Raw genomic sequence first — 21,959 nt, 5'->3', positions numbered from 1 at the left:
AAAGATGTTAAAAAGGCCATAAAGTCAGAAGGCTTGGTTAAACAACAAGGTCTTCAGGCCTCGCCGAAAGGTCTCAAGGGAGGGAGCCATTCTCAAGTCAAGGGGAAGGGAGTTCCACAACGTTGGTGCCACTACTGAGAAGGCCCTATTTCTTGCTACTGCCCCACGTACCTCCTTAGGCGGCGGCACTTATAGAAAGGCCTTCTCTGATGACCTGAGAGGACGAGCCGGACTGTACGGGAGTAGGCGATCTCTAAGATAACCTGGCCCAGAGCAGTATAGGGCTTTAAAGGTCAAAACCAGCACCTTGAATTGGGCCCGGAAACGAATGGGCAGCCAATGTAGCCCCCGGAGAAGCGGGCTGACAGAGTCAAACCGCCTAGCTCCAGTGACCACACGGGCCGCCGCATTCTGCACTAATTGCAGTTTCCGAACCGTCTTCAGGGGCAGTCCCACATAAAGCACATTACAATAATCTAACCTCGATGTCACCGTAGCATGGATCACCGTGGCCAGGTCTGCACGATCCAAGTACGGACACAGCTGGTGCACCAGCCGAAGCTGAGCAAAGGCCCCCCTAGCCACAGCCGCCACCTGGGAATCCAGGAGCAGCTGCAAGTCCAGGTGGACCCCCAAGCTGCGGACCTGCTCCTTCAGAGGGAGTGCAACCCCATTCAGAGCAAGCCGATAATCCAGCACCTGCATCGAGGATTTCCGAACCAGGAGAGCCTCTGTCTTATCCGGATTTAATTTCAGCTTGTTAGCCCCCATCCAGATCCTCACTGCTTCCAGACAGCGCTCCAGGCCCTCCTGGAGCACGCAGCAGCCATCCCTCTTTTTACACGCAGCAGCCATCCCTCTTCCCATAGCTAAGCCAGTAGGAATGGGGAAGTTGTTAGGGATAAAGAAAAAGGTAGCTTAGGTAGTTCTCTTACATGAAGACTGTAAGCTTATATTGCCCAAAGACTCAAGACGTGGCACAGAAAATGTGGAGGATGTGGTAGGATTGGGGCCTTTATAATCCCTGCTTAGTGATGATACCTAATTGCTGTGGGCACTGGAGCAAAGTCCTGCAGTACCCCCCTCCATGGTGCTCCCTTCCTGTGCCTGATGGTACAATGGACATTATCACTGTCTCTAGTACTGAGGGTTTGAGGTTAGTCTGGCTAGGTGGGCTCCCAGCTGGTGCCCAACCTGGTCAACCCCTACTTTGATGGCGCCTGCTCTTGTCCAACCACTTATCCTAATAATTAACAGCCACTTGTACAAACAATAAACATCAACACATTCTACATCCTTGGTTCTGAGATTTGAATAGTTCCATGCACTCCAAGACCCAGTTTTATGTTAACTTTTTAAAATCACGGCTTAACGAAGTAGCATACATCTTAGAGAATTTAGCCCCCATTACTGGCAGACATTGTACAACTGGAAGGACTTGAAAACTGGAAAGTAAGCAAGCTATCTGCAGGACATGGGGGGGGGAGTGTTTGTATTGTCTGGGAGGTAGATTACTCAGGGTCCAATCCTATCCAACTTTTCAGCACCAGTGCAGCCCTGAGGTAAGAGAAGCAGACCTGTCATTTTTATTGGAAAAAAGGGGTCTATGGTGCAAATTTATATAGCAGAGTTATATAGCACTTTTCAGTTGGTGGGAAGCAATCTGAAAAGTGCTATATAACTCTGCTTCTCTGTTATACACAGCAAACAAAGCATAGTTCTTGGTTTAAAAAGACTGAATTTGCTGTAGTTTGATCAATAACTTTTTTTTTACACAAAAACTGGTACTTGGAATGATTGCATTAATTTATTTCATGGTATCGTAGAATAACTCATACAGTGAAAAAGAATCTGCAATTTGTATTTATCTGTTGAGCAGCATCTTTTGCTTTTCCATTAGTATGGATCTCATTAACTTCCTATGTTCTTTATAGTAAATTTTTGGAGAAAGCATAGAAGAGGGAAAAAACATCACAAGTGAAATATAACTTGACTATTGCATATTGGGAGGAGTAAGGTTCAAATAGAATAGTGGCATATTCCCACATACGGGTACAAAAAAATTGCACTGAACAAGCTAGCCACCTAACATTAGGCAACTCAAATACATAAATAGCCACAGAACACCTTATTTGCTTGCTATTTCTATTAACATTTTAGAATACACATTTTATGCTCTAACAAGGCTAATAAAATGTCTTCCGGATGCAACAACAAAGAAATGAGGAGTAGATTGAGGCAGCAGGCTTTCTTCCCACCATAAAAGTACTGCCTGTATAGGAGTGGTTCCCATCCTATGGTCTGGGGACCACAGGTGATCCGTGAGACCCTGAGAAGTGGTCCATGAGGTCTTAGGAGAAAAAAAAAAAGATGATCACCTTTGATCACTTCCAGTCTTTCGCCAAGCGAATGCTCCTTCACAGAGCTTGCTGATGTGCAAGCTGCAGGAGGGTCCATACCCCCCATGGACCACCAGAGAGGGCAGAAAATGGATCCCCCGCAGCTGGCATCTCCATGTCTCACTTAGTGTTCCCCCATGGGCTACCAAATTGAATCGTATTTTTTGAGTGGTGGGGATGAAAGGAGGCATGTGGTCCACACCAATTCCAGTGTGCTCTGTGATCTGTGGGCACCTACGGTTGGGAACCACTGCTGTATAGGGTATGTGACCCAGTTGCAAAGTCAACATGGTCCTGTGAATATGTTATTAAACTTGGTTCAGTTTGTACCTCTGTTATCTCTCTGATCTTGGGCAACAGCTGTTATTTTATTCTTTGCTGACTGTCTTCTAAATGGGAGTAAGAATTGTATACTGTTACAGAGTTGTTGTGAGGATAAAAATTCTAAAGAAATGATGGGCAAACAGATCCCTGAGCAGGAAGCCCCCATTCACTTCAATTAGGGAAACGCTTGGCATCCAACTCCATGGAAATTCCCATGGATGATGCACAAAAGTTTTCTCTTGCAGTGTATCAGAAGTTATTGCAAAGCATTGGCACCAAATAAATGACAACTTCTTAGGCAACATGGCCATAGTGCAAGCAAGGAAGTGTAATTAATATTGGTGCCCAATCCTATCCCACACCATAAGCGTTGGGGTAGCCATGCTGGTGGAACGCATGCTGCACATAATGGAAGAGGGCAGTCGGACATATTTTTTTTACTTATTTCCTGGTAGTTGCCTGATCACCTACGAGTCTCCTTGGACCTATGCCAGCCATTTTGCTGGCATAAGTTCAAGGATGCAAAAGGGGTGATATGGCCTGGGAAAGAGAGTATCAGATTTGGCGCACACCAGTACTGTCAAGATTCACCCTTCCCTCCGCCTTCCCACTGCCTGTCCTCCCCACTGCCAATTTGCTAGTGTGGATGGAGCCTTCTGGAGCCACTGCTGTGTGCATTGCACTGCTGCCCATTTGTAGCAATGGCCTGAAAGTGTGTAATAGCAGCCCAGCTTTTACACTGTCAAAAATGGCCTTACACTACTTGAACACTAGTTCTAGTAGTGCAAGGTCCAAACAAAATTGAGGCCTCAATGTGTTTACAAAGCACCATGACTTTAAAATTGTTTGCACTGTGCTTGAAAGGAGGAATAAAACAAAATAAACATCTTTAGAAATGGTATTGAAAATATGTTGGTTAAGTAGTAGTCAGAGCTCTAAATAGTCTCAAAAATAGGTGCAGTTTGACTGCATCTCTAACCATGACTTACAATTGGTAATTTTAAAATACCTAGGGCCGTAAAATCAGTTGACACTGAAAGAGGGTAATGAATGCATAGGATTAATTGTCTTTTAAAAGAAATGATCCATTCAGTTGATGTCTCTTCTACTTTCTGCTTTGTGATTTAAAATTAGGAGAAACCATTCCACAGCAGAAATGCAAGAGTATGGAAAGTGGACCAGTGAACATTTTGGAAACATCTTTGTGTTTTATTAATTTGAACTTAAATATACCTTCAGATTCAAGGTGGCTTACAATACTAAAAAACCAAATCCCAAGAGTTATCCATCATAAACATCACGGACAGATTCCAATCTTAAGCAGGCAATTTAATTAATTTTCTATTTACTGTATTTATATCCCACCTTCTTTCCCAAAGGGACCCAAAGCAGCTTACAACAGAAATAAAAGAATTTTGCAAAATTCTATGATTTATCGTGTTGTAAGATAAGTAATATTGCTTTTGAAAGCTATTAAGCAAGATGGACCTCTGTGAGGTGTGTATTCCAAAGCCTCAGATTAACTGCCAAACTTCTCCTACTATGTTGTGTTCCCATCCTTATACTGTGTAATAATGGGGCACAAAATTGGGCTATACATCTTAATACAGGGGCCAGCCTGAGGCCAATTTGACCAAATTAAGCCCTGCACCTATAGGGGCCCCGCACTGGAGAAGTGAGCAGAGTGCCTGCAGCCACAGCCAGCACCTTGCTCTGTAGCTGATGCTCTGAGGAGACACATCACAAGGAGAGCATGGTGAGTGGAGCATTGCCACTCCATCCCTCCTGCCCCTGAATCCAATTGGCTTGAAATCACACACACACACACACACACACACACACACACAAAGCTGTTGGCATATCCTGGTGAGTGTAGAGAACCTGAGGGGGTGCTCCCCTTCTACAAAAATATTTTGCATTGGGCCCTGCAGTGCCTAAGGCTGACCCTGTCTTAACATGTATAGTTGGGGGGGGGGGGCAGAGATGGTTTTCAGTCCAGAAAAGCCTTTAAAAATCAGCATTAGCCTCTTGAACCCAGAAAACCAGAAGCCACTGTAACTAATGCAAAAACAGTAGCATGCTCCTATTGCCACATCCCTGTGCATAAAGAACAGGACTGTGAAGCAGCAGAAGCTAGAATACACTGCCAGATCAGTCATCAGTGTTACATCAGTGTGTATCTCAGTGTCAATATTTGTGCTTTCTAGAATTAAGCACAGCCTGAACAGCAGATACAAGGCATTCCTAGCTATGTCTGCTTTCTGATTTTTGAACACCAAAGCTAGTTCCAGGAGTACCCCCAGACCATAAACATGCCTTCACATGATAACACATAATTCAGCAACAACAGGTAAAACTAGCTGCACTGTGCAACGCTGATGAAAGTTTAACAGAATGGGGATGATGTCATGACTATTTTAAGCAAATAAATTTGCACTGAACTGAACAAAATGAGGTTATATTATACCTACTTACTTACTTACTTACTTACTAACTACATTACCTAACCAAATTAAAAAGTTGCATTGATGGAGCATAGGTGACTAAGCAATTTTATTTCGCCCTCAGCAAACATAAAAAATTTCAGGGTACACATTTTATTCACAGTTTCAGCAGGGTTACCAATCAGCTAAATTGGTCCTAAGTGCTAATAAATGGCTCCACATCAATATGAGGAGAGGAATTGTGAGGGGTGCCACAGGACTCTGTCTTGGGCCCTGTGCTGTTCAATATTTTATAAAAGACTTGGATGAGGAGGTAGAGAAGATGCTTATCAAACCTGCAAATGACATGAAGCTGCAGGGAGGTGGGATAACTAACACCTTAGAACAGGGGTGTCCAAAGTTTTTGGAAGGAGGGCCACATTATCTCCCTGACACTGTGTTGGGGGCCGGATGAAAAAAATAATTAATCTACATTTAAAATTTGAATAAATTTACATAATTTTACATAAATGAATATATTAAAGATGAACTTATATGAATGAATGAAGGTCTTGCAATAGCTCAAGGCCTATAAAAGGCCTTGCACAAAACAAGGCTGGTCTTTCCTTTGCTGCCACTGCTGCATCACAGATGTGAAAAAGCAAGTAGTGGAGGGAGCCCTCATCCCACAGCTCATGCGAGAGGTCAAGCAGTCGCCCTCATGCTGAGAGCAGTTGCGTCGGGCCAGTATGGGCTCAGACAAATCTCCACAGGGCCAAAGGCTCATTGGAGACTGGGGGCTCCCTGAGGGCCGCATTGGGAGGCCTTGAGAGCTGCAAGTGGCCCCAGGGCCCTCTGCCTTAGAACAGTGGTTCTCACTCCTTTAGCATCAGGACCAACTTTTTAGAATGAGAATCTGTTAGGACCCACCAGAAGTGGTGTCATAAACAGAAGTGACATCATCAAACAGGAAAATTTTTAACAATCCTAGGCTGCAATCATACCCACACTTACACAGGAGTAAGTTCCATTTACTATCGTTTAAAGCATCTTCATAATAGCCTGTTAATGTACAGATCTGTGATATTTCTCCAAATCCAGTCACTTACCAGGGTAGCATCAAGTCTATTATATTAAAAATAAAATATTGACATGAATGGGGGACCCACCTGAAATTGGCTTGCGACCCACCTAGTGAGTCCTGACCCACAGTTTGAGAAACACTGCCTTAGAAGGTTGAATAAGGATTCAGAAACGATCTTGACAGGCTCAATTATAGAGCACATACAATTAAGATGAAGTTCAATTGAAACAAATGTGAAGTCACATGCATAAATACAAAAAAAATCAGAGGTACAACTACAAGATGGGGGAGATTTGACTTGACAGCAGCACATGTGAAAACAATTTACATATTGGGCAATCCAATCCTACCTAAATTCCTGGGACAGCTACTGTTGTATCCCACAGGGGATTTTCAGTTGCTGGAAGTCCCCTGGGGTAAGGGGCCATTTGTCCCTTAGCTCTGGGATACGCCCCAGAAACCACTATGGGTTAACTTGAACCTGCACCAGCTCAATCACAGTCACAAGTCCACATTGACCCAGGAAAGCAGATCAGACCCAGAAAGGGGGTCAAGATTTGGAGTGTACCACTGCAGCTGATCCTGCCCCCTCCCAGGCCTGATCCGTTCTGCTTCCTGCCTCGTCACTGACCCGTCCCCCCACCTCCCGTCCGGTTCAATCCCCTGTGCAGGTTTATCAGCTCCAGCTTACCTGCTGTAGCAGGCCTGCAGCATGTGCTGGCAGAGGTTGCTTTGCGATTGCCATAAAGCAACCTCTGCCAACACAATGCTAGTTATGCCAGCAGAGGAGGTGGGTAGGATTGGCCCATTAGGCTGCAATCCTACACACACTTTCCTGGGAGTAAGCCCCACTGAACACAGAGCTACTTACTTTTGAGTAGACATGCATAAGATTGTGCTGTTACTGGACTGCAAGCTTAACACAAGCCAACAGTGTGATGCAGCTGCAAAAAAAGCTAATGCAATGCTGGGCAGCATCATAAAAAGTCATAGTTCCACTCTATTCTGCAGTAGTCAAATTTCATGTGGAATACTGCACCCAGTTCTTGCACCACATTTAAAGATGGGGATTGATAAGATGGAACAGGATAAGAAGGAAATAACAAGGATGGTGAGAGGTCAGAAACCAAGTCCTACAAGGAGCAGTTAAGAGAGTCTGGTATGTTTCACCTGGGAAAGAGAAAAAGGATCAAGTATTTGAATGACTGTCACACAGAAGGTGAGAACTTACTTCCTGTGGGCCACTGAAGAAGGGACAAAACAATGGGCTGAAACTACAGGGAAGTATATTTAGGCTAGACATGAGGAATAATTCCTGACTGTAAGAGCTGTCTAACACTGTAAAAGTCTGCTGAATGCATCAGTGTGCTCTCCTTCTTTGGAGGTTTTCAAACTGCCAGGGATGTTAACAGTAGGTGCCTCCATGCACTGTCTGGGGGTTGGATTAAGGTCCCTTCCAACTCTGAAGTTTTATGATTCTTCAAAAAATTTTATGGTCCCAACTGGGTCAGGTGTGTCTAGGACCAGCTGCCTGATGAGGGAGGGCTCAGGTGGGCTCATGTTTCAATTCCTATCACATTGGTGCATGCATATCCACACATTTATGCATGTGCACACTCAGTATTACTACAATCTAGTCAAAATGAAGGCACTATTAAGACCCTTTCATTTCAGTGGGAGAGAGTTAAGCACATGATCAGTTTTCCTACTTAAAATCAATAGACCATTAAAAGACTTAACAGTACCATACTGTATGGTGTTATACCATACCAAATGGACTGTATCTTACATGTAGGCTGTATTAAACAATAAAACACCAGTCTCTAGTTCTGAGCCTGATATGGGTCAAATTTCTGGTTGTTTCTTGCTTATCACAGCATCCTTTAAGAATTACTTCTGCTAACCAAAACTCTGTTTTGTAAAGTGTTAGCTTTAAAATCCAGCTGTGAAAAACTTTCACAGCAAATGATTTATACATGATTTTTTAAAAAGTGCTCTTTTTATATGTGAACATTGCACTGGAATAGTGTTAGGAGCCATAAACAGATCAGAGTTCAGTTTCTGCTATAAAAACAGAAATACGGACCTCGATGGAATATTTAATCGCAGTATTCTGTCTTAGAATTAAAAATCTATTTTGCATCCGGTCTCATTGGAACAACCAAAGCTGACTTGTTTATAAAAGTCAATTTTAAATTTTTAACACACAAATAAAGCAACACTGAAGCAGATGTTGTTCAGTTTTCAATTAAGCACAATCATATTCCTGAGAGAAACAAATGAATAATTTTGCGTTGTATCTGGAAGTCCATTGATTAAATCCATAATTACCACTAAGCAGTGAGTTTTTAAATATATTCTGACTCTAGTTAACCGACTCACAAAATTAAGATATTTATTATCAATAAAAATAACAACACATTTGGGGATGTGTTCAATTCCCATTCAAATTGAACTCCATTCAAAATGAAGCAGTTTTAGGGCCCAATCCTATCCAAATTTCCAGCACTTGTCCTTGTGAGTGCAGGGAGGAGGTGTTGCTTAGAGGAGAAGGTGATACCCACACCAGGTGTAAAATGCACTGGCAACATCACTGTTCCAAAACATCAAGTAGTGCAGAAAATTCCTGGAGATCCTGTTAAATCTCCAAGGTTGCTTTCAGTAGTCACCTGGAGATTGATGCTGATCCCAAAGGGCTTGTCTATGACCCAGACAATATGTTCCCCAGATTCCTGAGAAATATGTGAGCAAATAAGTTAAGTCTCTGATCTCCAGAGAGTTAAGCAAAGCTGACATGCACCCAGGGTCAGGGAACACTGTGTAATGGGCATTTGTTACTTGAGTATTATCATTATATAAGCATGCCCTGATATCTGCAAGGGTTCCCTTCTGGAACCCTCCGGGGACACTCCTCACATCCAGAAGGTCTTCTGAGCTCCACAAAGGCCATGTGCATCTTCCCATAGTCTCTGTGGGTCTCAGAATGGCCATTTAGGCCAAAAAGCGTCATTTTCGTTTTTCATGAAACCAGAAGTGATGTTTATATGCCTTTAAAAGGTATTAAGAAGATCAGGGAAGACCTGGAGGGTTGAAGAGGCATGGCCCCTTTGGGGCTCAGAAGACAATCCAGAGGTAAGGAGAGCACAGCTCCCGTCACCTGTGGAGGGGGCGAGGGCCCCCTGGCATCCACAGTTAAGTGAAACTGTGGATACAGGATCCGCAGATATGGAGGGCCCCTGTATACACATACTATCCTGACAGGCCTGGCTATAAAGACAGCTCCAGCAACAAATATGTAAAAAACCTAAACAAAGAGATCTATAGAAGTTCACAAGCACCAATCAATCCTTCAGTTTTTCAAAAGCAAAGGAATATCATCATTACCTAATATCTCTAGGTAGAAATAATTTCATTTTTATGAAATTCATGAAACTTCATTTCCCAGAAAAAAAATAAAAATAGGTCTGTTAAGAGAAAACAAAAATGATAATTCACTATATTTATATTAATACACATTGCTAGTATAATTCACAGTATCAAATATGACATTTAAGTACTTCATTATTTAGCTGACTTTTCTATTCCTGCTGCTGTAATTCAGTGGCCCAGACTTTTGAATTCTTCCTGGGTACCAGATTTAGTGAGTTTTTTATCTTCTTCATGGACCCACATTTTTCAAAAGTTTATCTTCTGCCTACAGAATATCACAGCTGATTACCTCAGTGTTTATTCTCAGTAATTAAAGTACTGTATTTCCACCGGGAGAATGCAAGTGATATCTCAATATTTCCTGGTAAAGTCTTAAAGGAGTTTTCTCAAGATTAAATGTGAGAATAATTATTCTCTATAAGCTAGAGAATAAAACAATGTTATTATATAATTCTATCATACATAAACATTTACTGTATTGATTTTCAACTGGCTGTATATGGAATTACAGCTTGGTTATAGGCCATAGGTATATAATCGCAAAGGATACAATGAGATGTTCATTTAAAGTAGATAATACATCTATTCATTTTAGAGCTTTCATCCAATTAAAGAAATCTGAGTCAATCAAATGTATGTGCTGCATGTGTAATTGATTAATGGCCCAATCCTATCCTTCCCCCTGCCAACACAGTATCAAAAAGACTGTTGCTGCATCTTGCAGTGAGAGCTGTTGCGGATACCTCCTCTAGCAAAGAAATGGCAGCCGAGTTAAAATCAACATCAGTGAGACTCACTTCTGAGTAAGCGTGCTGGTCCAGCTTCCACCCTAATGGCCCAATCCTATGGTTTCCCCTGCTGTAGTATGCAGTTACACCCAAATGGGCTGTGCTGCACACTACGGTGATGGGGATAATCAGGAGGCTTGGGAGAGCCACCAGAAAATATTTTCCCTTACTTCCCTGTAAGCCTCCTGCTTGCCAATGTGTCTTGGACCCAAGTCAGCTCTTTAGTGCTAGTCTGAGGAGAGAAAGAGGGCATGTTGGGAGGCGAGGAAAGAGATAGCATTTGGTGCAAGTTGCCCACACCAGGTGCCACCCCCTTTTGCCTTTGACATGCCCATTTCACTTTTCCCCTACCCAATTCCGCCCCCACAACCAACTCACCATCATAGGCAGGCATTCCTCTGTCCACTGCCATGTGGCTGAGCCTTTCTGGTGGTGGTCTGGAAGGGCGTGACTACACACACTTCCAGATCGCCTTTTACGATGGTCAGAAAGAGTGGTTCACTGTCGGAACACTTGTTCCAGGGCATAGCCCATGAGTAGCATTGGGATGTAAGAACCTATCCTAACAATGAATGCTTTTTTTTCTAGCAATGTTTTTTCTAGCAAGAAATCTGAATTGTAACACAATTTTTGTGATCTGTTCTTCCTTGACCATAGTCATGTACAACAGAGAAAACAATAAATGAATTGGACAACATTTACTATTGCCAACAAGATATGATTTCTTGTTCAACGCACTGACTAAGGCTTTTCCTAGTGATACGTATTCAAGATCATTCAGAAAGAAAATTTACAAGATTTTGAGAGTGCAGACATGTGTGGACAAAATGCTTGGAACTACTGACAGGATTTTTCCCAGAGATGAAAAATAACATGGAAGTCATAACAGGAATTCAAATAGATCACTGCTTGATTTTCTTGCAGTCATACTTCCAGAGACAGGTTCCTCAACAAATGAATTGCACCAGGAATGTCCAGCATAGTATTAAAAGGCAAATATGCATTTGATTCTGCCTTTTATCTGTCTATTACCAATTATAACTCCAATTATAATTCCCTTATTTATAGTAAGGTCTTCACATACCTCAATGGTAACCAATATGTACAAGTGTACCATTGATTAAGGCTACAGTCAGTACATTCATTTGACGGCCATTTTCCTGTCTTGAAGACCCCCCCCCCGCCCCGTAAGCAGGTAAAGTCAAACCTGTGAAACAAGCAAATATGATCCTTGTAAGGGGGGAGGTAAGACAGTGTGTATCTTAGAAGGAGAGCTTGTGACTACTTTTTGCTGACAACTAATAAATTGCTTAGCTAGGTTAAACTACAGTTAGCCCTGCTAATGTGCTAAAATTAAATAATAAGCTAGCAATCTCAGACTGGTTGCAACATAGGAAAAACTACAAGCCCCATGTCCAAGGAGCAAGGAGGGAGCAAGGGGTGATAAGAAAAAATACCAAGAAGTCTTCTGTGTTTTTTTTTCCTAACTCTTTGTGTGAAGTGTATAAGTATGGACCACACCAGTTAGTCAGGGTCCCCAGATTTGAGCTTGTCTCCTGGGGTCTGCTTGCATGCAATCCTTAACAAAAGAATCCTCTATACCTTCCACTTCTAGTGTTGCTTATTGACTCAGTGGCACTGGACCAAAAACCAAAACCCACACCTGTCTGCCAACTGGCACTGCCTCTTGGGAGTAGTGGTATGACACATCGTTAATTCAGGTCCTGAATGTATGAACTAAAAGTCTTTCATCAATTACAATGAACCCCATGATTCCCATGGTGTAAAACAGGACACCCTGAAGCTACTGGGCTGCTTCAGGCAGCCAAACTGCTGCCTTCCACTCTGTCGCTACCCCCTACCCCCCTCAAAAGCTTCATGCACCTCTTACCTGAATCAAAGCAGAAAATGCAGTGAATGAGGGGAGTGTGATTCAAGAATCAGAGAGGAAAGAGCTGTGGCAAGTGTTCCAATTTTCATAGTGCAGCGATCTGTCCGCCCGCCTTCTTCTCATCTTGCTCCTTCCTCCAATGGCTCTTTTGAAGAGCACAGTGGAGGAAGGTGAGAGAATCAGATCTCTGTACTTTGCCATTCAGAATGCAACAATCTCACTCCTTCCTCAGTATGGGCTCCTAAAACAAGCATCAAAAGTAGGGCACATTGGGAATGATTCCGGTTCTTTCTGCATTTCCTGTTTTATTTAAAGAGCCTGCACAGAGGAAGGGGCATATAAGGAGGCTGGATTTGCCTGTGGCAGACAACAGGAAGCAGTGGGTGTCTATTTGTTAACTGCCATCCCTTGCCAATGCAGACAGCATCCTTTGCTTCATTGATGGTCTGGCCCTTGGCTGAACCCCCAGTGCTACTGGAGTGCTTCTTGTTTACTTAAGAAAAATTCTCTGGGAGAAGAGATGTAGTTTTGTGATGCAATGTTTTTGTTTTTTTTAATATTCACATGTGATCTGCAATGTGATTTTAAAACCAACCTTCATATAAACCTTAAAAGAGATGGACAACATGTCCAGTTATGGCTGATGGAATACTCGCACGGACAGCAGCATGTGCCATATGTATGCCCTTTCCCACTTTGGTGAGTGTTGCAGTTGAAAGCAAACTCATCTCCATTGTTGTAGAAAAAAAAACTGAATTTCTAATAGGCATGCCCTTTAAAAGTTTAAAAGGTGATAAATGAACTGATGTATTTTTAAAAACAATCTCTTTTTTTGTGCCAGCCACACAACCATCAAAACACATCCAACTACATAATTAGAACACATGAGAGTTCCTGTTCAATTGCAATAAAAATAGCCTACATTTTGCCCACCGAGCTTTATAACTTTATTAAACCAATTGGGAAACACTTCAGAGGATTAAGGCATCATCAGACCATGGTCAAGTATCAGAGCATATAAAATTAAACATTTATCATTTGCTTGACTCACATATTCAGCAAATATACAGCATCAAACTGAAAAACGTTATCTCTAATAGATGTGAAGGATCATTCCTGACATGAACAGCTGTTGCTGACCCATCCATGAGGCCAATGGAAGTGCTGCAGGCAGAGAGACCCACGCTGTTGCTTCAGGCAACAGTTTGGCGGGAGGCACCTATCTCCGCCTGCCTGCTGCTCCTTCTCCCTCCCGGATTGAAAGAGAAAGAGGGGAAGAGGAAATGTCAAGGGGGAAAGACAGTGCTCATCAAAATCACTGAGAGTTGGCAATACGCACATGTTTTCCTTTCATCCAGGTATTGGCTATAGAGGTGGATCAATGACAAATATCTCTAAACCTTTATCTGGGCCAGAGAATGAACAGAATAATAAGAAGGGGAATGGAAGATACAATTAATGATGAGCTACAGAGATATTGTGATTACAATATCACAATTTTTGTGAGGTTTGCCTCAAATGTCTAAAATAATTACACTGACTACACAGAAACCTGCAGTCAAATAACTGACTAATTAGTTCAAATACATATGTATTTATATATCTGAGGACATTTACACAGCATTTCTGCCCCCAAAGGGGCCCTTAAGGCAGCTTACATAATAGTCTAAAAAAATACAATAATCAGTGAAGAAATATGAACAATCTACCACACAACATTAAGTAATAAAACTGAAACAATTAAAACCAATGTATCTGAAAACAGAATTCCCCTGTTAGAGCATGCTGACAGTCCCCACCCCACCCCTGCCCTTACTGAAAATAGTGCAAAGTCCTGTTCCCCTTTTCCAGTTTTGTCTGAATCCTACCTTTGGTCATTTCTGGGCAATTCTTTTCTTCAACTTCATATTTTCAAGACCCTTTCCTCATATTTTGCTTACTTTGTTCCACTTTCATTAGCCACTCTAGCTCTTCAACAGATCCCTCCCCAATTCCTTACCCCATTTTAATTTATTTAAAATAAAATTTTTATAGTACCATTTTACTTAAAAGTGTCTGAAGCACTATAAGGTTAAAGCAGTATATGACTGAAGAAGTATACGGTTAAAAACAAGACATTCAGTCAATGCCCTTCGCTTCACCGTGATCCTCTTGATCACAGAAGAAGCAGTTCCTCCTGATCTTAAGTGGTATGAAGTGTGAAGATATGCTAATAAGAGAGAGGAAAGTAACTACTTACAATTTCCTTCTTCTCTGCCCTTTCCTCGAGCCATTTTCTCTACCTTTCCTTCCTTTAGTTTTCTTTTAGTCAATCCATTGTCTATACCAGGCATCAGCAATCTATGGCCCACAGGCCAGATCTGGCCTGCCAGCTGTCATCTAGCCCACCAGCTGAAGTTCAGCCTGCACAAAGCTCAGGAGGCCTCACATTCCACTCTTGTTGCCATGCATCGGACAAGGAATGGTGAAGCCTCCCATCAAGCATGTAGCAAACTGGGCAGGAGGCAAGGCCTCTTAAGCTGAACTCTGTGCATGCCACTTTCAGGTGCTTGACAACCTGGTCATTTGGTGGTGATGTGGTTGAATGTCCAACCCCTTTAAAGAAAAAGGTTGCTGACTTCTGGTCTGTATTTCTGCATCCTTGTTTTAACCTTGGCTCAGGACTCTCAATCACTAGTCCCACTAGGTCTTCCAGGTCTCCTGATTCACTAGTCCCAGAAACACTTTGCTCCCAGCCAAATTGACAGTTTTCTCTTCATTCAAAAAAAAAGAAACTGGACTACAAACTGTTTAGTTTCTTGAGCCACCAAACATTTGTGCCACCAAGCCATTTGGCCTTTCATTGTCAGATGTTTCAACACAGCAAGCATAATACAACACAGAAAGTACGTATTCCATAGAATAGAAATTGCATTAGATCAGCACAATCAGAGAGCTGACTATATTTAATAAATTAAACACCTGATCACTTCAAAACAACATTTTTTTTGACATTAAAACAAATGAGAATAACTATGGGTATAATACATTTGGGGCATATTCTGATTTATTGCCCAAAACAGACAACTCAGCAAAATATGGACACTGCATCTTGTGTGGCCCCAAAAGGGTTTGCTCTTTCATGCTGCATTAAAATTAGATCCATCAAATTAAAAATGAATTTAACGATGACATAACTATGGATGACTTACATGCAGCCAACCCATAATTCTTCACTGAATCAATTGTACTGCTTAACGCTACAGAGAAATGCGTGAAAGGAAGGGGGTGAAGGAAGGGGAAAGTGTATGTTCCAGCCCTGAAATACAGATTGCTGCAAAATGTTGCACCTCTCCAAACATAACTATTACTACCAGGCCAATTCCCCTCGTTCCTCTGGCACTGTGCTGCTGTTTTTGTTTTGTTGAGGAGCCCCTGAGTATGCTCAGTTGACACCAGATTGCTTTGGACATTTTCCTTCTTCTTTTAAATTATAATTTCAGAGACAAACTGAAAGGAATTCATCCACCTGAGTTTGCTACCAGTATATGGATTCTGAAAACACCCAAAAATAATGCAGAGTATGTAATAAAATGACTTTCTACTCTAATCCCTACTGAAGATGATTAACTAGACCTTGATGTATAAAAATCAAAGCGGTCCCAGTTTCCCCACTGCCCCGGGTTATGCCAGTGTAGGTTGGGAAGTCATATTTTTGGGTTCTCCCTCATGTACTACATCAACTCCCTACAAGCAGTACATCAGCACACCAGATTTATTATGCCACCTCAGTATCTACTTTGTTCCTTCTCCTCTCCCCTGTATTGTTTTTCTTCTGGTGCTGTTACTGACATTGGCAAAAGGCAGAATGTGGTATCAGCAGCACAAAACTAGCAATTATGATATTGCTAAATTCAGAATTAACTGCTGCAGAAGAATATGTTATTTATGTTAATGTAGACAGACAGTGACTGAGAATGTCAGTAATGTTATCACACATCCTGGGGGAAAGGGTAAGAAACTGAGCATTATTAATAATTTGTATATCTTTTCTAAGTAAGTGAAGTTTTAAATGAAAAATCCTGGAAAGACTAAAAAGTAAAAAAAAAAAAAGGACCTATTTTTAAGCTGGAATGTAAAGTAATTTTGATGCATTTGAACAAGCTAGTTTTTACTTTTGTGGAACTTCTGTTGTAATATATATCTATTAAGGGAATGAGGGCCCAACCCTATACACCAGTGTTTCTCAAACTGTGGGTTGGGACCCACTAGGTGGACTGTCAGTCAGTCATGGTAGCTTATAATTCTCCAATGCATAAAGACCAAATTAAAAAAACACTGCAATTACTGGAGGTAGGCGGTTTGACTCTGTCAGTCTGCTTCTCCAGCAGCTGCATTGGCTGCCCATTCGTTTCCGGGCCCAATTCAAGGTGCTGGTTTTGACCTTTAAAGCCCTATACCGCTCTGGGCCAGGGTATCTTAGAGATCGCCTACTTCCGTACAATCCGGCTTGTCCTCTTAGGTCATCAGAGAAGGCCTTTATACAAGTGCCGCCGCCTAGGGAGGTATGTGGGGCGGCGGCAAGAAATAGGGCCTTCTCAGTAGTGGCACCAACACTATGGAATTCCCGTTCCCTTGACTTAAGAATGTCTCCCTCTCTTGAGACTTTTTGGTGAGGCCTGAAGACCCTTCTGTTTAAGCAAGCCTTCTGATTTCTCGGCCTTTTTAACATCTTTTAATATTTTTAAATACTTGGTTACAGGCCTGATTCTATTATGATTTGCTGCTCTATGCTCTTTCTACCTGACTACTTTTTATCTGACTACTGTTTTTATGATATGTGTTAATATGCTTTTATCTGTTTTTAAATTATGTTTTTTAATCTGTTTTAACCTGTTGTAAGCCGCCTTGAGTCCCTTCGGGGAGAAAGGCGGGGTAAAAATAAAGTTGTTGTTGTTGTTGTTATTTAGCAAGCTCATAGACCAGGTGACATTTCATCCTGGGACTTCCAGCATTTCATTGATTCAGTTCTAAATATACTAGTTTTTATAATCTGAATATTATAGATTAATAAGCAATTTCTATAATAAGTAAAATGTGTGTATGTATATGTATATGTATGTATAAAACTAACAGAAGGAAATAACTGAAACTTCCTCCAAAAGTCTCTCTGCAGACTGAAAACAAATGAAATGATGCGACAGAATAAATGGAGATTACAGTTTAATTTCATGTAGGAGGAAAACCTGTAGCCATTTAAGCAATTTGTATTGAATTAATAGAATACTTATAGGGTTTCAGTATAGTGTTTTCAGGAGTTTAGCTCATAACATCAAACAATGTTCTAATCATAGTTTGAAATCAAACTATACACGTTAAGACTGCGAGGGTATAATTTTGAAGGTAAATTCCTTCATTAGGAAAAAGCCAGAAAAACTCCACATCATTTCCAATTGCATAACAGCAGGAAAAAAGGTAACGAAGTACAGTGTGACCTTAGTATCCATGGGTCCAGCATCTGCGGATTTAACTCACCACATATGCCCATGGATTGGAGTCCACATTAAAAGCATTTTAAACACCAAAAATGCAGCAACATTGCTTTTCCTTACCTTCACATCCTCAAACCATGATGTTTCCGAACCTCCAATGCTATTTTTATGCGTGAAAGATCCATTTCCAGAACATGTGGAGGTGCCTGGCTCCTCCTAGGGTCGCCTCAGAATTTATCGTGATGACTACGCGAAGGTAGGAAGAGCAATTTTACACTTTTTTTGTTTTAAAAATGCTATTAACATGGACCCTGGTATCTGCAACAGACCCTGTATCCATGGGGGGCTCCTGCAGAAACTGAAGTTGCACTGTACAACACTAATCAGGCACATCTTTCCATAACAGCAAATGATGGTCATTAGGATACAAAACCGATACCTCTCTATTTACATAAGAAATGAAAGGGAACAAATTGTTATAAAATGTTTTGGGTTTGGTCAGACAATTAGAAAGACAAAATTCATGTGTGAGATTTTCTTACACAAGGGCTGTTTGCAACATTCAACTATACCAACAATTCAATAATTATATCAATAATTCAACGAAAGAGACTCCGCATCACACTAATGCAGAGCAATTTTTAACCTTGCAGCAATTCGCAAAAAACTAACTAAATTCTTGCTTAAAATGTTATCATGCTTCTTATCAACAAGTAATAAAAAAGCTAGAACAGGATGAATACAAACCTACCCACTCACAATTTTGGAGATCTCTTCAAATACATTAGTGCAAACATTGGAAACTTAACTACAAAGCCACCACATACGGTTGTATGTATTGCTTTAAAAACATTCACACTAGCACAAACAAGCATTTTATTCACAAATGAAACTTGGCTTCAGGGGACATGAGTACCAACAGTGAACTAGTCTTAAAGTGTTTTCCCTAAGAACAGATTTTGAAACACCACATATTATTCCCAGGTCACTTTTTTCACCCAACAGACTTGAAAAAAGCCCTTCTGTTGGCAGAAGAGGTTTTCTGCTAGGGGAAGGGCACTTTTGTATTAAATCCCCCATGTACAAGTAGGCAAGAAAATTGTCACAACGACCAAATACCACAGGATGAATCCTACCTTGAGGTATTGCTTGGTTTTTGAAAGATCTGGATCCTCAGACTCTATCCGTATTTTAGCTAAATTCCGCTCTGCCTCAGTTAACCAATGGTCAAAGTTCTTCATATCACGGTGGAAATTCCTCCATTTCTCCACTGATCGGTCAAACCGCCTGTAGAAGGGAATAGAAAGAATAACTGAATTGAAAATGCAAGTCAAATATTCAAAGCATTTTTAACTCACTTATGATTGTGAATTTACATTGCACGTGATTATAATGCCCGTTTGTTTCAGAATTTTACATACAAGGAAGTTTGATGCTCGGTTGCTTCTGGTTAATTTGAATGTTATCAAGAATATGCATGTTTACCTTTTTGTATATAGACATGGATACTTGCATACACAAGCAGGCATTGAAAATGTAATGGGCAGCATCCAGGTTACCGCAGGTACGATGTGTTCTAATCCAAGGCGTCTTTACCAACCCTACTGGAGCTCCCTGAAAAAACTATTAATGAGACTGTATATGTGTGGGGGGTTGTTTTGCCAAACTTCTGTTCTAAACTTGGCCTAGAGAACTTATGTGTACTTTAGCTAATTAGTCCACCTGGTTCAAGCACAGCTAGCTCTAGCAGCTTATAAACCTATTGCTGAACCCCAGCACCAATGGGAAGATAACTAGTGCGTAGCTTGCCTGCGGGGCTGCAAGGTCCCTCCTCCCAGTCATCAAAACAGCACCTCTTCTCAGTGCAGTAGCACCCCTCAGCTCTCCACCACTCAGCAGTCTCCATTCAGCTAGTTTGCCAGGTAGTCAGTGAGCCCATTAGCCAATTTGTTAGTTAGAAGGTCCATTAAACAGTTAGTCAGTTCATAATTTGTTACCAGTCCATGAGTCCTTTACACTCCTTCATGATAAGTGGATTCACTGTAGCAGGCCAGCTTCCTTTCAGATGTGACACTGTTAAGGAATGTTCCTGGGCCTGCTGAGTAAGTGGCAATAGTCGCCACCATGTGTCCATAGTAATGCCCCCAGCATTCCACGTGGGCAGTGAGTCTGGGTGAGATTGGAAAATATAAGACCCCAGGAAATTTCTGGTCCCCCTCCTTTGGCTCCTGGGCTCCCTTTTTGATCCTGTGCCCATGTACAAATTACCCCCTTTACCCCCTCTCCTAGGCCCTGTGTATTTATATACATATAACTGTATGAACAATTATTACTACTCTTTGTGCAACACTTTTGAATTTGTAAGAGTCTGAGAGCCCTGTCTACTCAGAAGTAAGTACCATTATAGTCAATGGAGCTTATTGCCAGGAAAGTGCAGATAGGTTTATAGCCTAAGAGCCCAATCCTAACACACCTATGCATTGCCAGAACTGGTGCAGCAGCCTTTCCAGCATCACAAAATGCACGCAACTGGGCTGCTGCTGGAAATACATGGCAGTGGTCATGTAATAGTGGCCATCGAAGATGTCTGAGACCCAGTAGGCGCAGTGGGTGAGTGGTGGGTGGGTGGAAAGGGAGTGGGAGGGAGATGAACAGGGTGGGGAACGGGGCTGGGAGTGTATTGAAGGAGGGGTTATCATCAGCAGCTGTTCTGCTGATATCCTATCCCCTTTCCTGGCCATTCCCTTACCTTAAGGAGACCTCTTGAACTGCTCCCCGCATGGCTGCATTGGTGGGGTGGGGGTGGAGTTAGGATTGGGCAGTTTCTCTACTCTAGCACTGCTCATTTAAAAAAAATTAAGTATAAAAATACTAATAAGACTGAGCAAACAATAATTAAGTGTATGCATACATTAAAAAATTTTAAACAAATTTACAGTACCAACTCTTCTTACGTTAACATTCAGGTTATTACTGTTCCAGAAATGAATAAACACAGATTCTTGCAACATGACATTGCTCTATAAGCCCCCTACAGAAATTCTTGTAGTCTGCCAATTTATAAACATAGCCTGCTGTGCCATTCTGCCAAGACGGGGCTTAATTTCATTTTCATCTTTGGCTATAAAGATACATACCATAATCAAAAGATTAGCCATTAAATGTCTATTTTCTTTGGGGAAAAAATTTCATAGATCCTAGAAGAAAAATTAAAGATGCAAAGGTATCTACTGTCCTATTCCTTTCCTTGGTATTGTGTACCAAATACAACTTCTTTCCAAATTATTTTCACATTAACAAAGCCATCACATATGAAGATAATTCCCCTCCTCCTCATTACATTTTCAGTAGAGCTCACTGTCATACTTTTTTTTTGTCCCCTTGGTTTAAAATACAAAAAGGAAATTAATTGAAAACCCATGTGAGAAATGTCAGATGATATTCCTCTTATCTATTAGGATATCATCCAGAATATCAGAATATCATCTGAAATTGTGGAGATTTCAAAAGAATGTCACCTTATCCCTCTAAGGTGTTATTTAAATTGATTTAGCTCAATTATAAATGGCATGAGCCTTTCAAATGCCTGCTGCTTTACTACAAGGTATACTACATTACACAAAGCTATACAGGATAGATTGTGAGAGGTTCTCACAAAGTAGAACCAAAAATTTGCTTTAAAGCAAATACTGTTCTGTGGCTTATAACAGTACAGTGACAGCATAACTGCTCCAACTTAATGCATTCTAATCATCTTGAACTTTAAAAAACAATGTTCTTATGTTTTTAGTGGGTTCCCAGTCAATACAGCCAAGAATAATTGTACCCTTCCATAAAACCCATAACAGCAATTTATAAAAGTAGCATATACTCTAGCAATAGAAAATGTTAGTGTGTTCTGAGAAACTACTGTACATATCCAATTACATGTATGTTACATCTTATTACTATGTACGAACCCCATTCTCCCTCCCCAAATGTCCTTGCAGCAAAATCAAAACACCCTCTCTCATACACAGATACACACATCAAAGGCAAGTAGAACAACATGCATTGCTTTTTAGAAAACAATGTTTGGCTTTCTTTTGTCATGGTCTGGGGAGTAGCCTGCACTATTGGTAGGAGAAAAAGGCAAAAAGAGTAGGAAAGA

General features: G+C 41.3%; 1 protein-coding gene across 4 annotated transcripts in view; it reads right to left on the bottom strand.

Moving 5' to 3' along the window:
• The window catches only part of DMD (dystrophin), a 1,248,719-nt gene that overhangs the window by 668,066 nt on the left and 558,694 nt on the right, over positions 1-21,959 (bottom strand). For all 4 annotated transcript variants that reach the window (XM_066619666.1, XM_066619670.1, XM_066619667.1 and 1 more), the window contains one exon: positions 18,946-19,096. In XM_066619666.1, the coding sequence (XP_066475763.1) occupies positions 18,946-19,096 (151 nt within the window). The remainder of the gene's footprint in view (positions 1-18,945; positions 19,097-21,959) is intronic.

The sequence above is a fragment of the Tiliqua scincoides genome, chromosome 3, assembly GCF_035046505.1.
Source record: "Tiliqua scincoides isolate rTilSci1 chromosome 3, rTilSci1.hap2, whole genome shotgun sequence".
Classification (NCBI taxonomy): domain Eukaryota; kingdom Metazoa; phylum Chordata; class Lepidosauria; order Squamata; family Scincidae; genus Tiliqua; species Tiliqua scincoides.
This window is presented reverse-complemented; position numbering and strand designations above follow the sequence as displayed.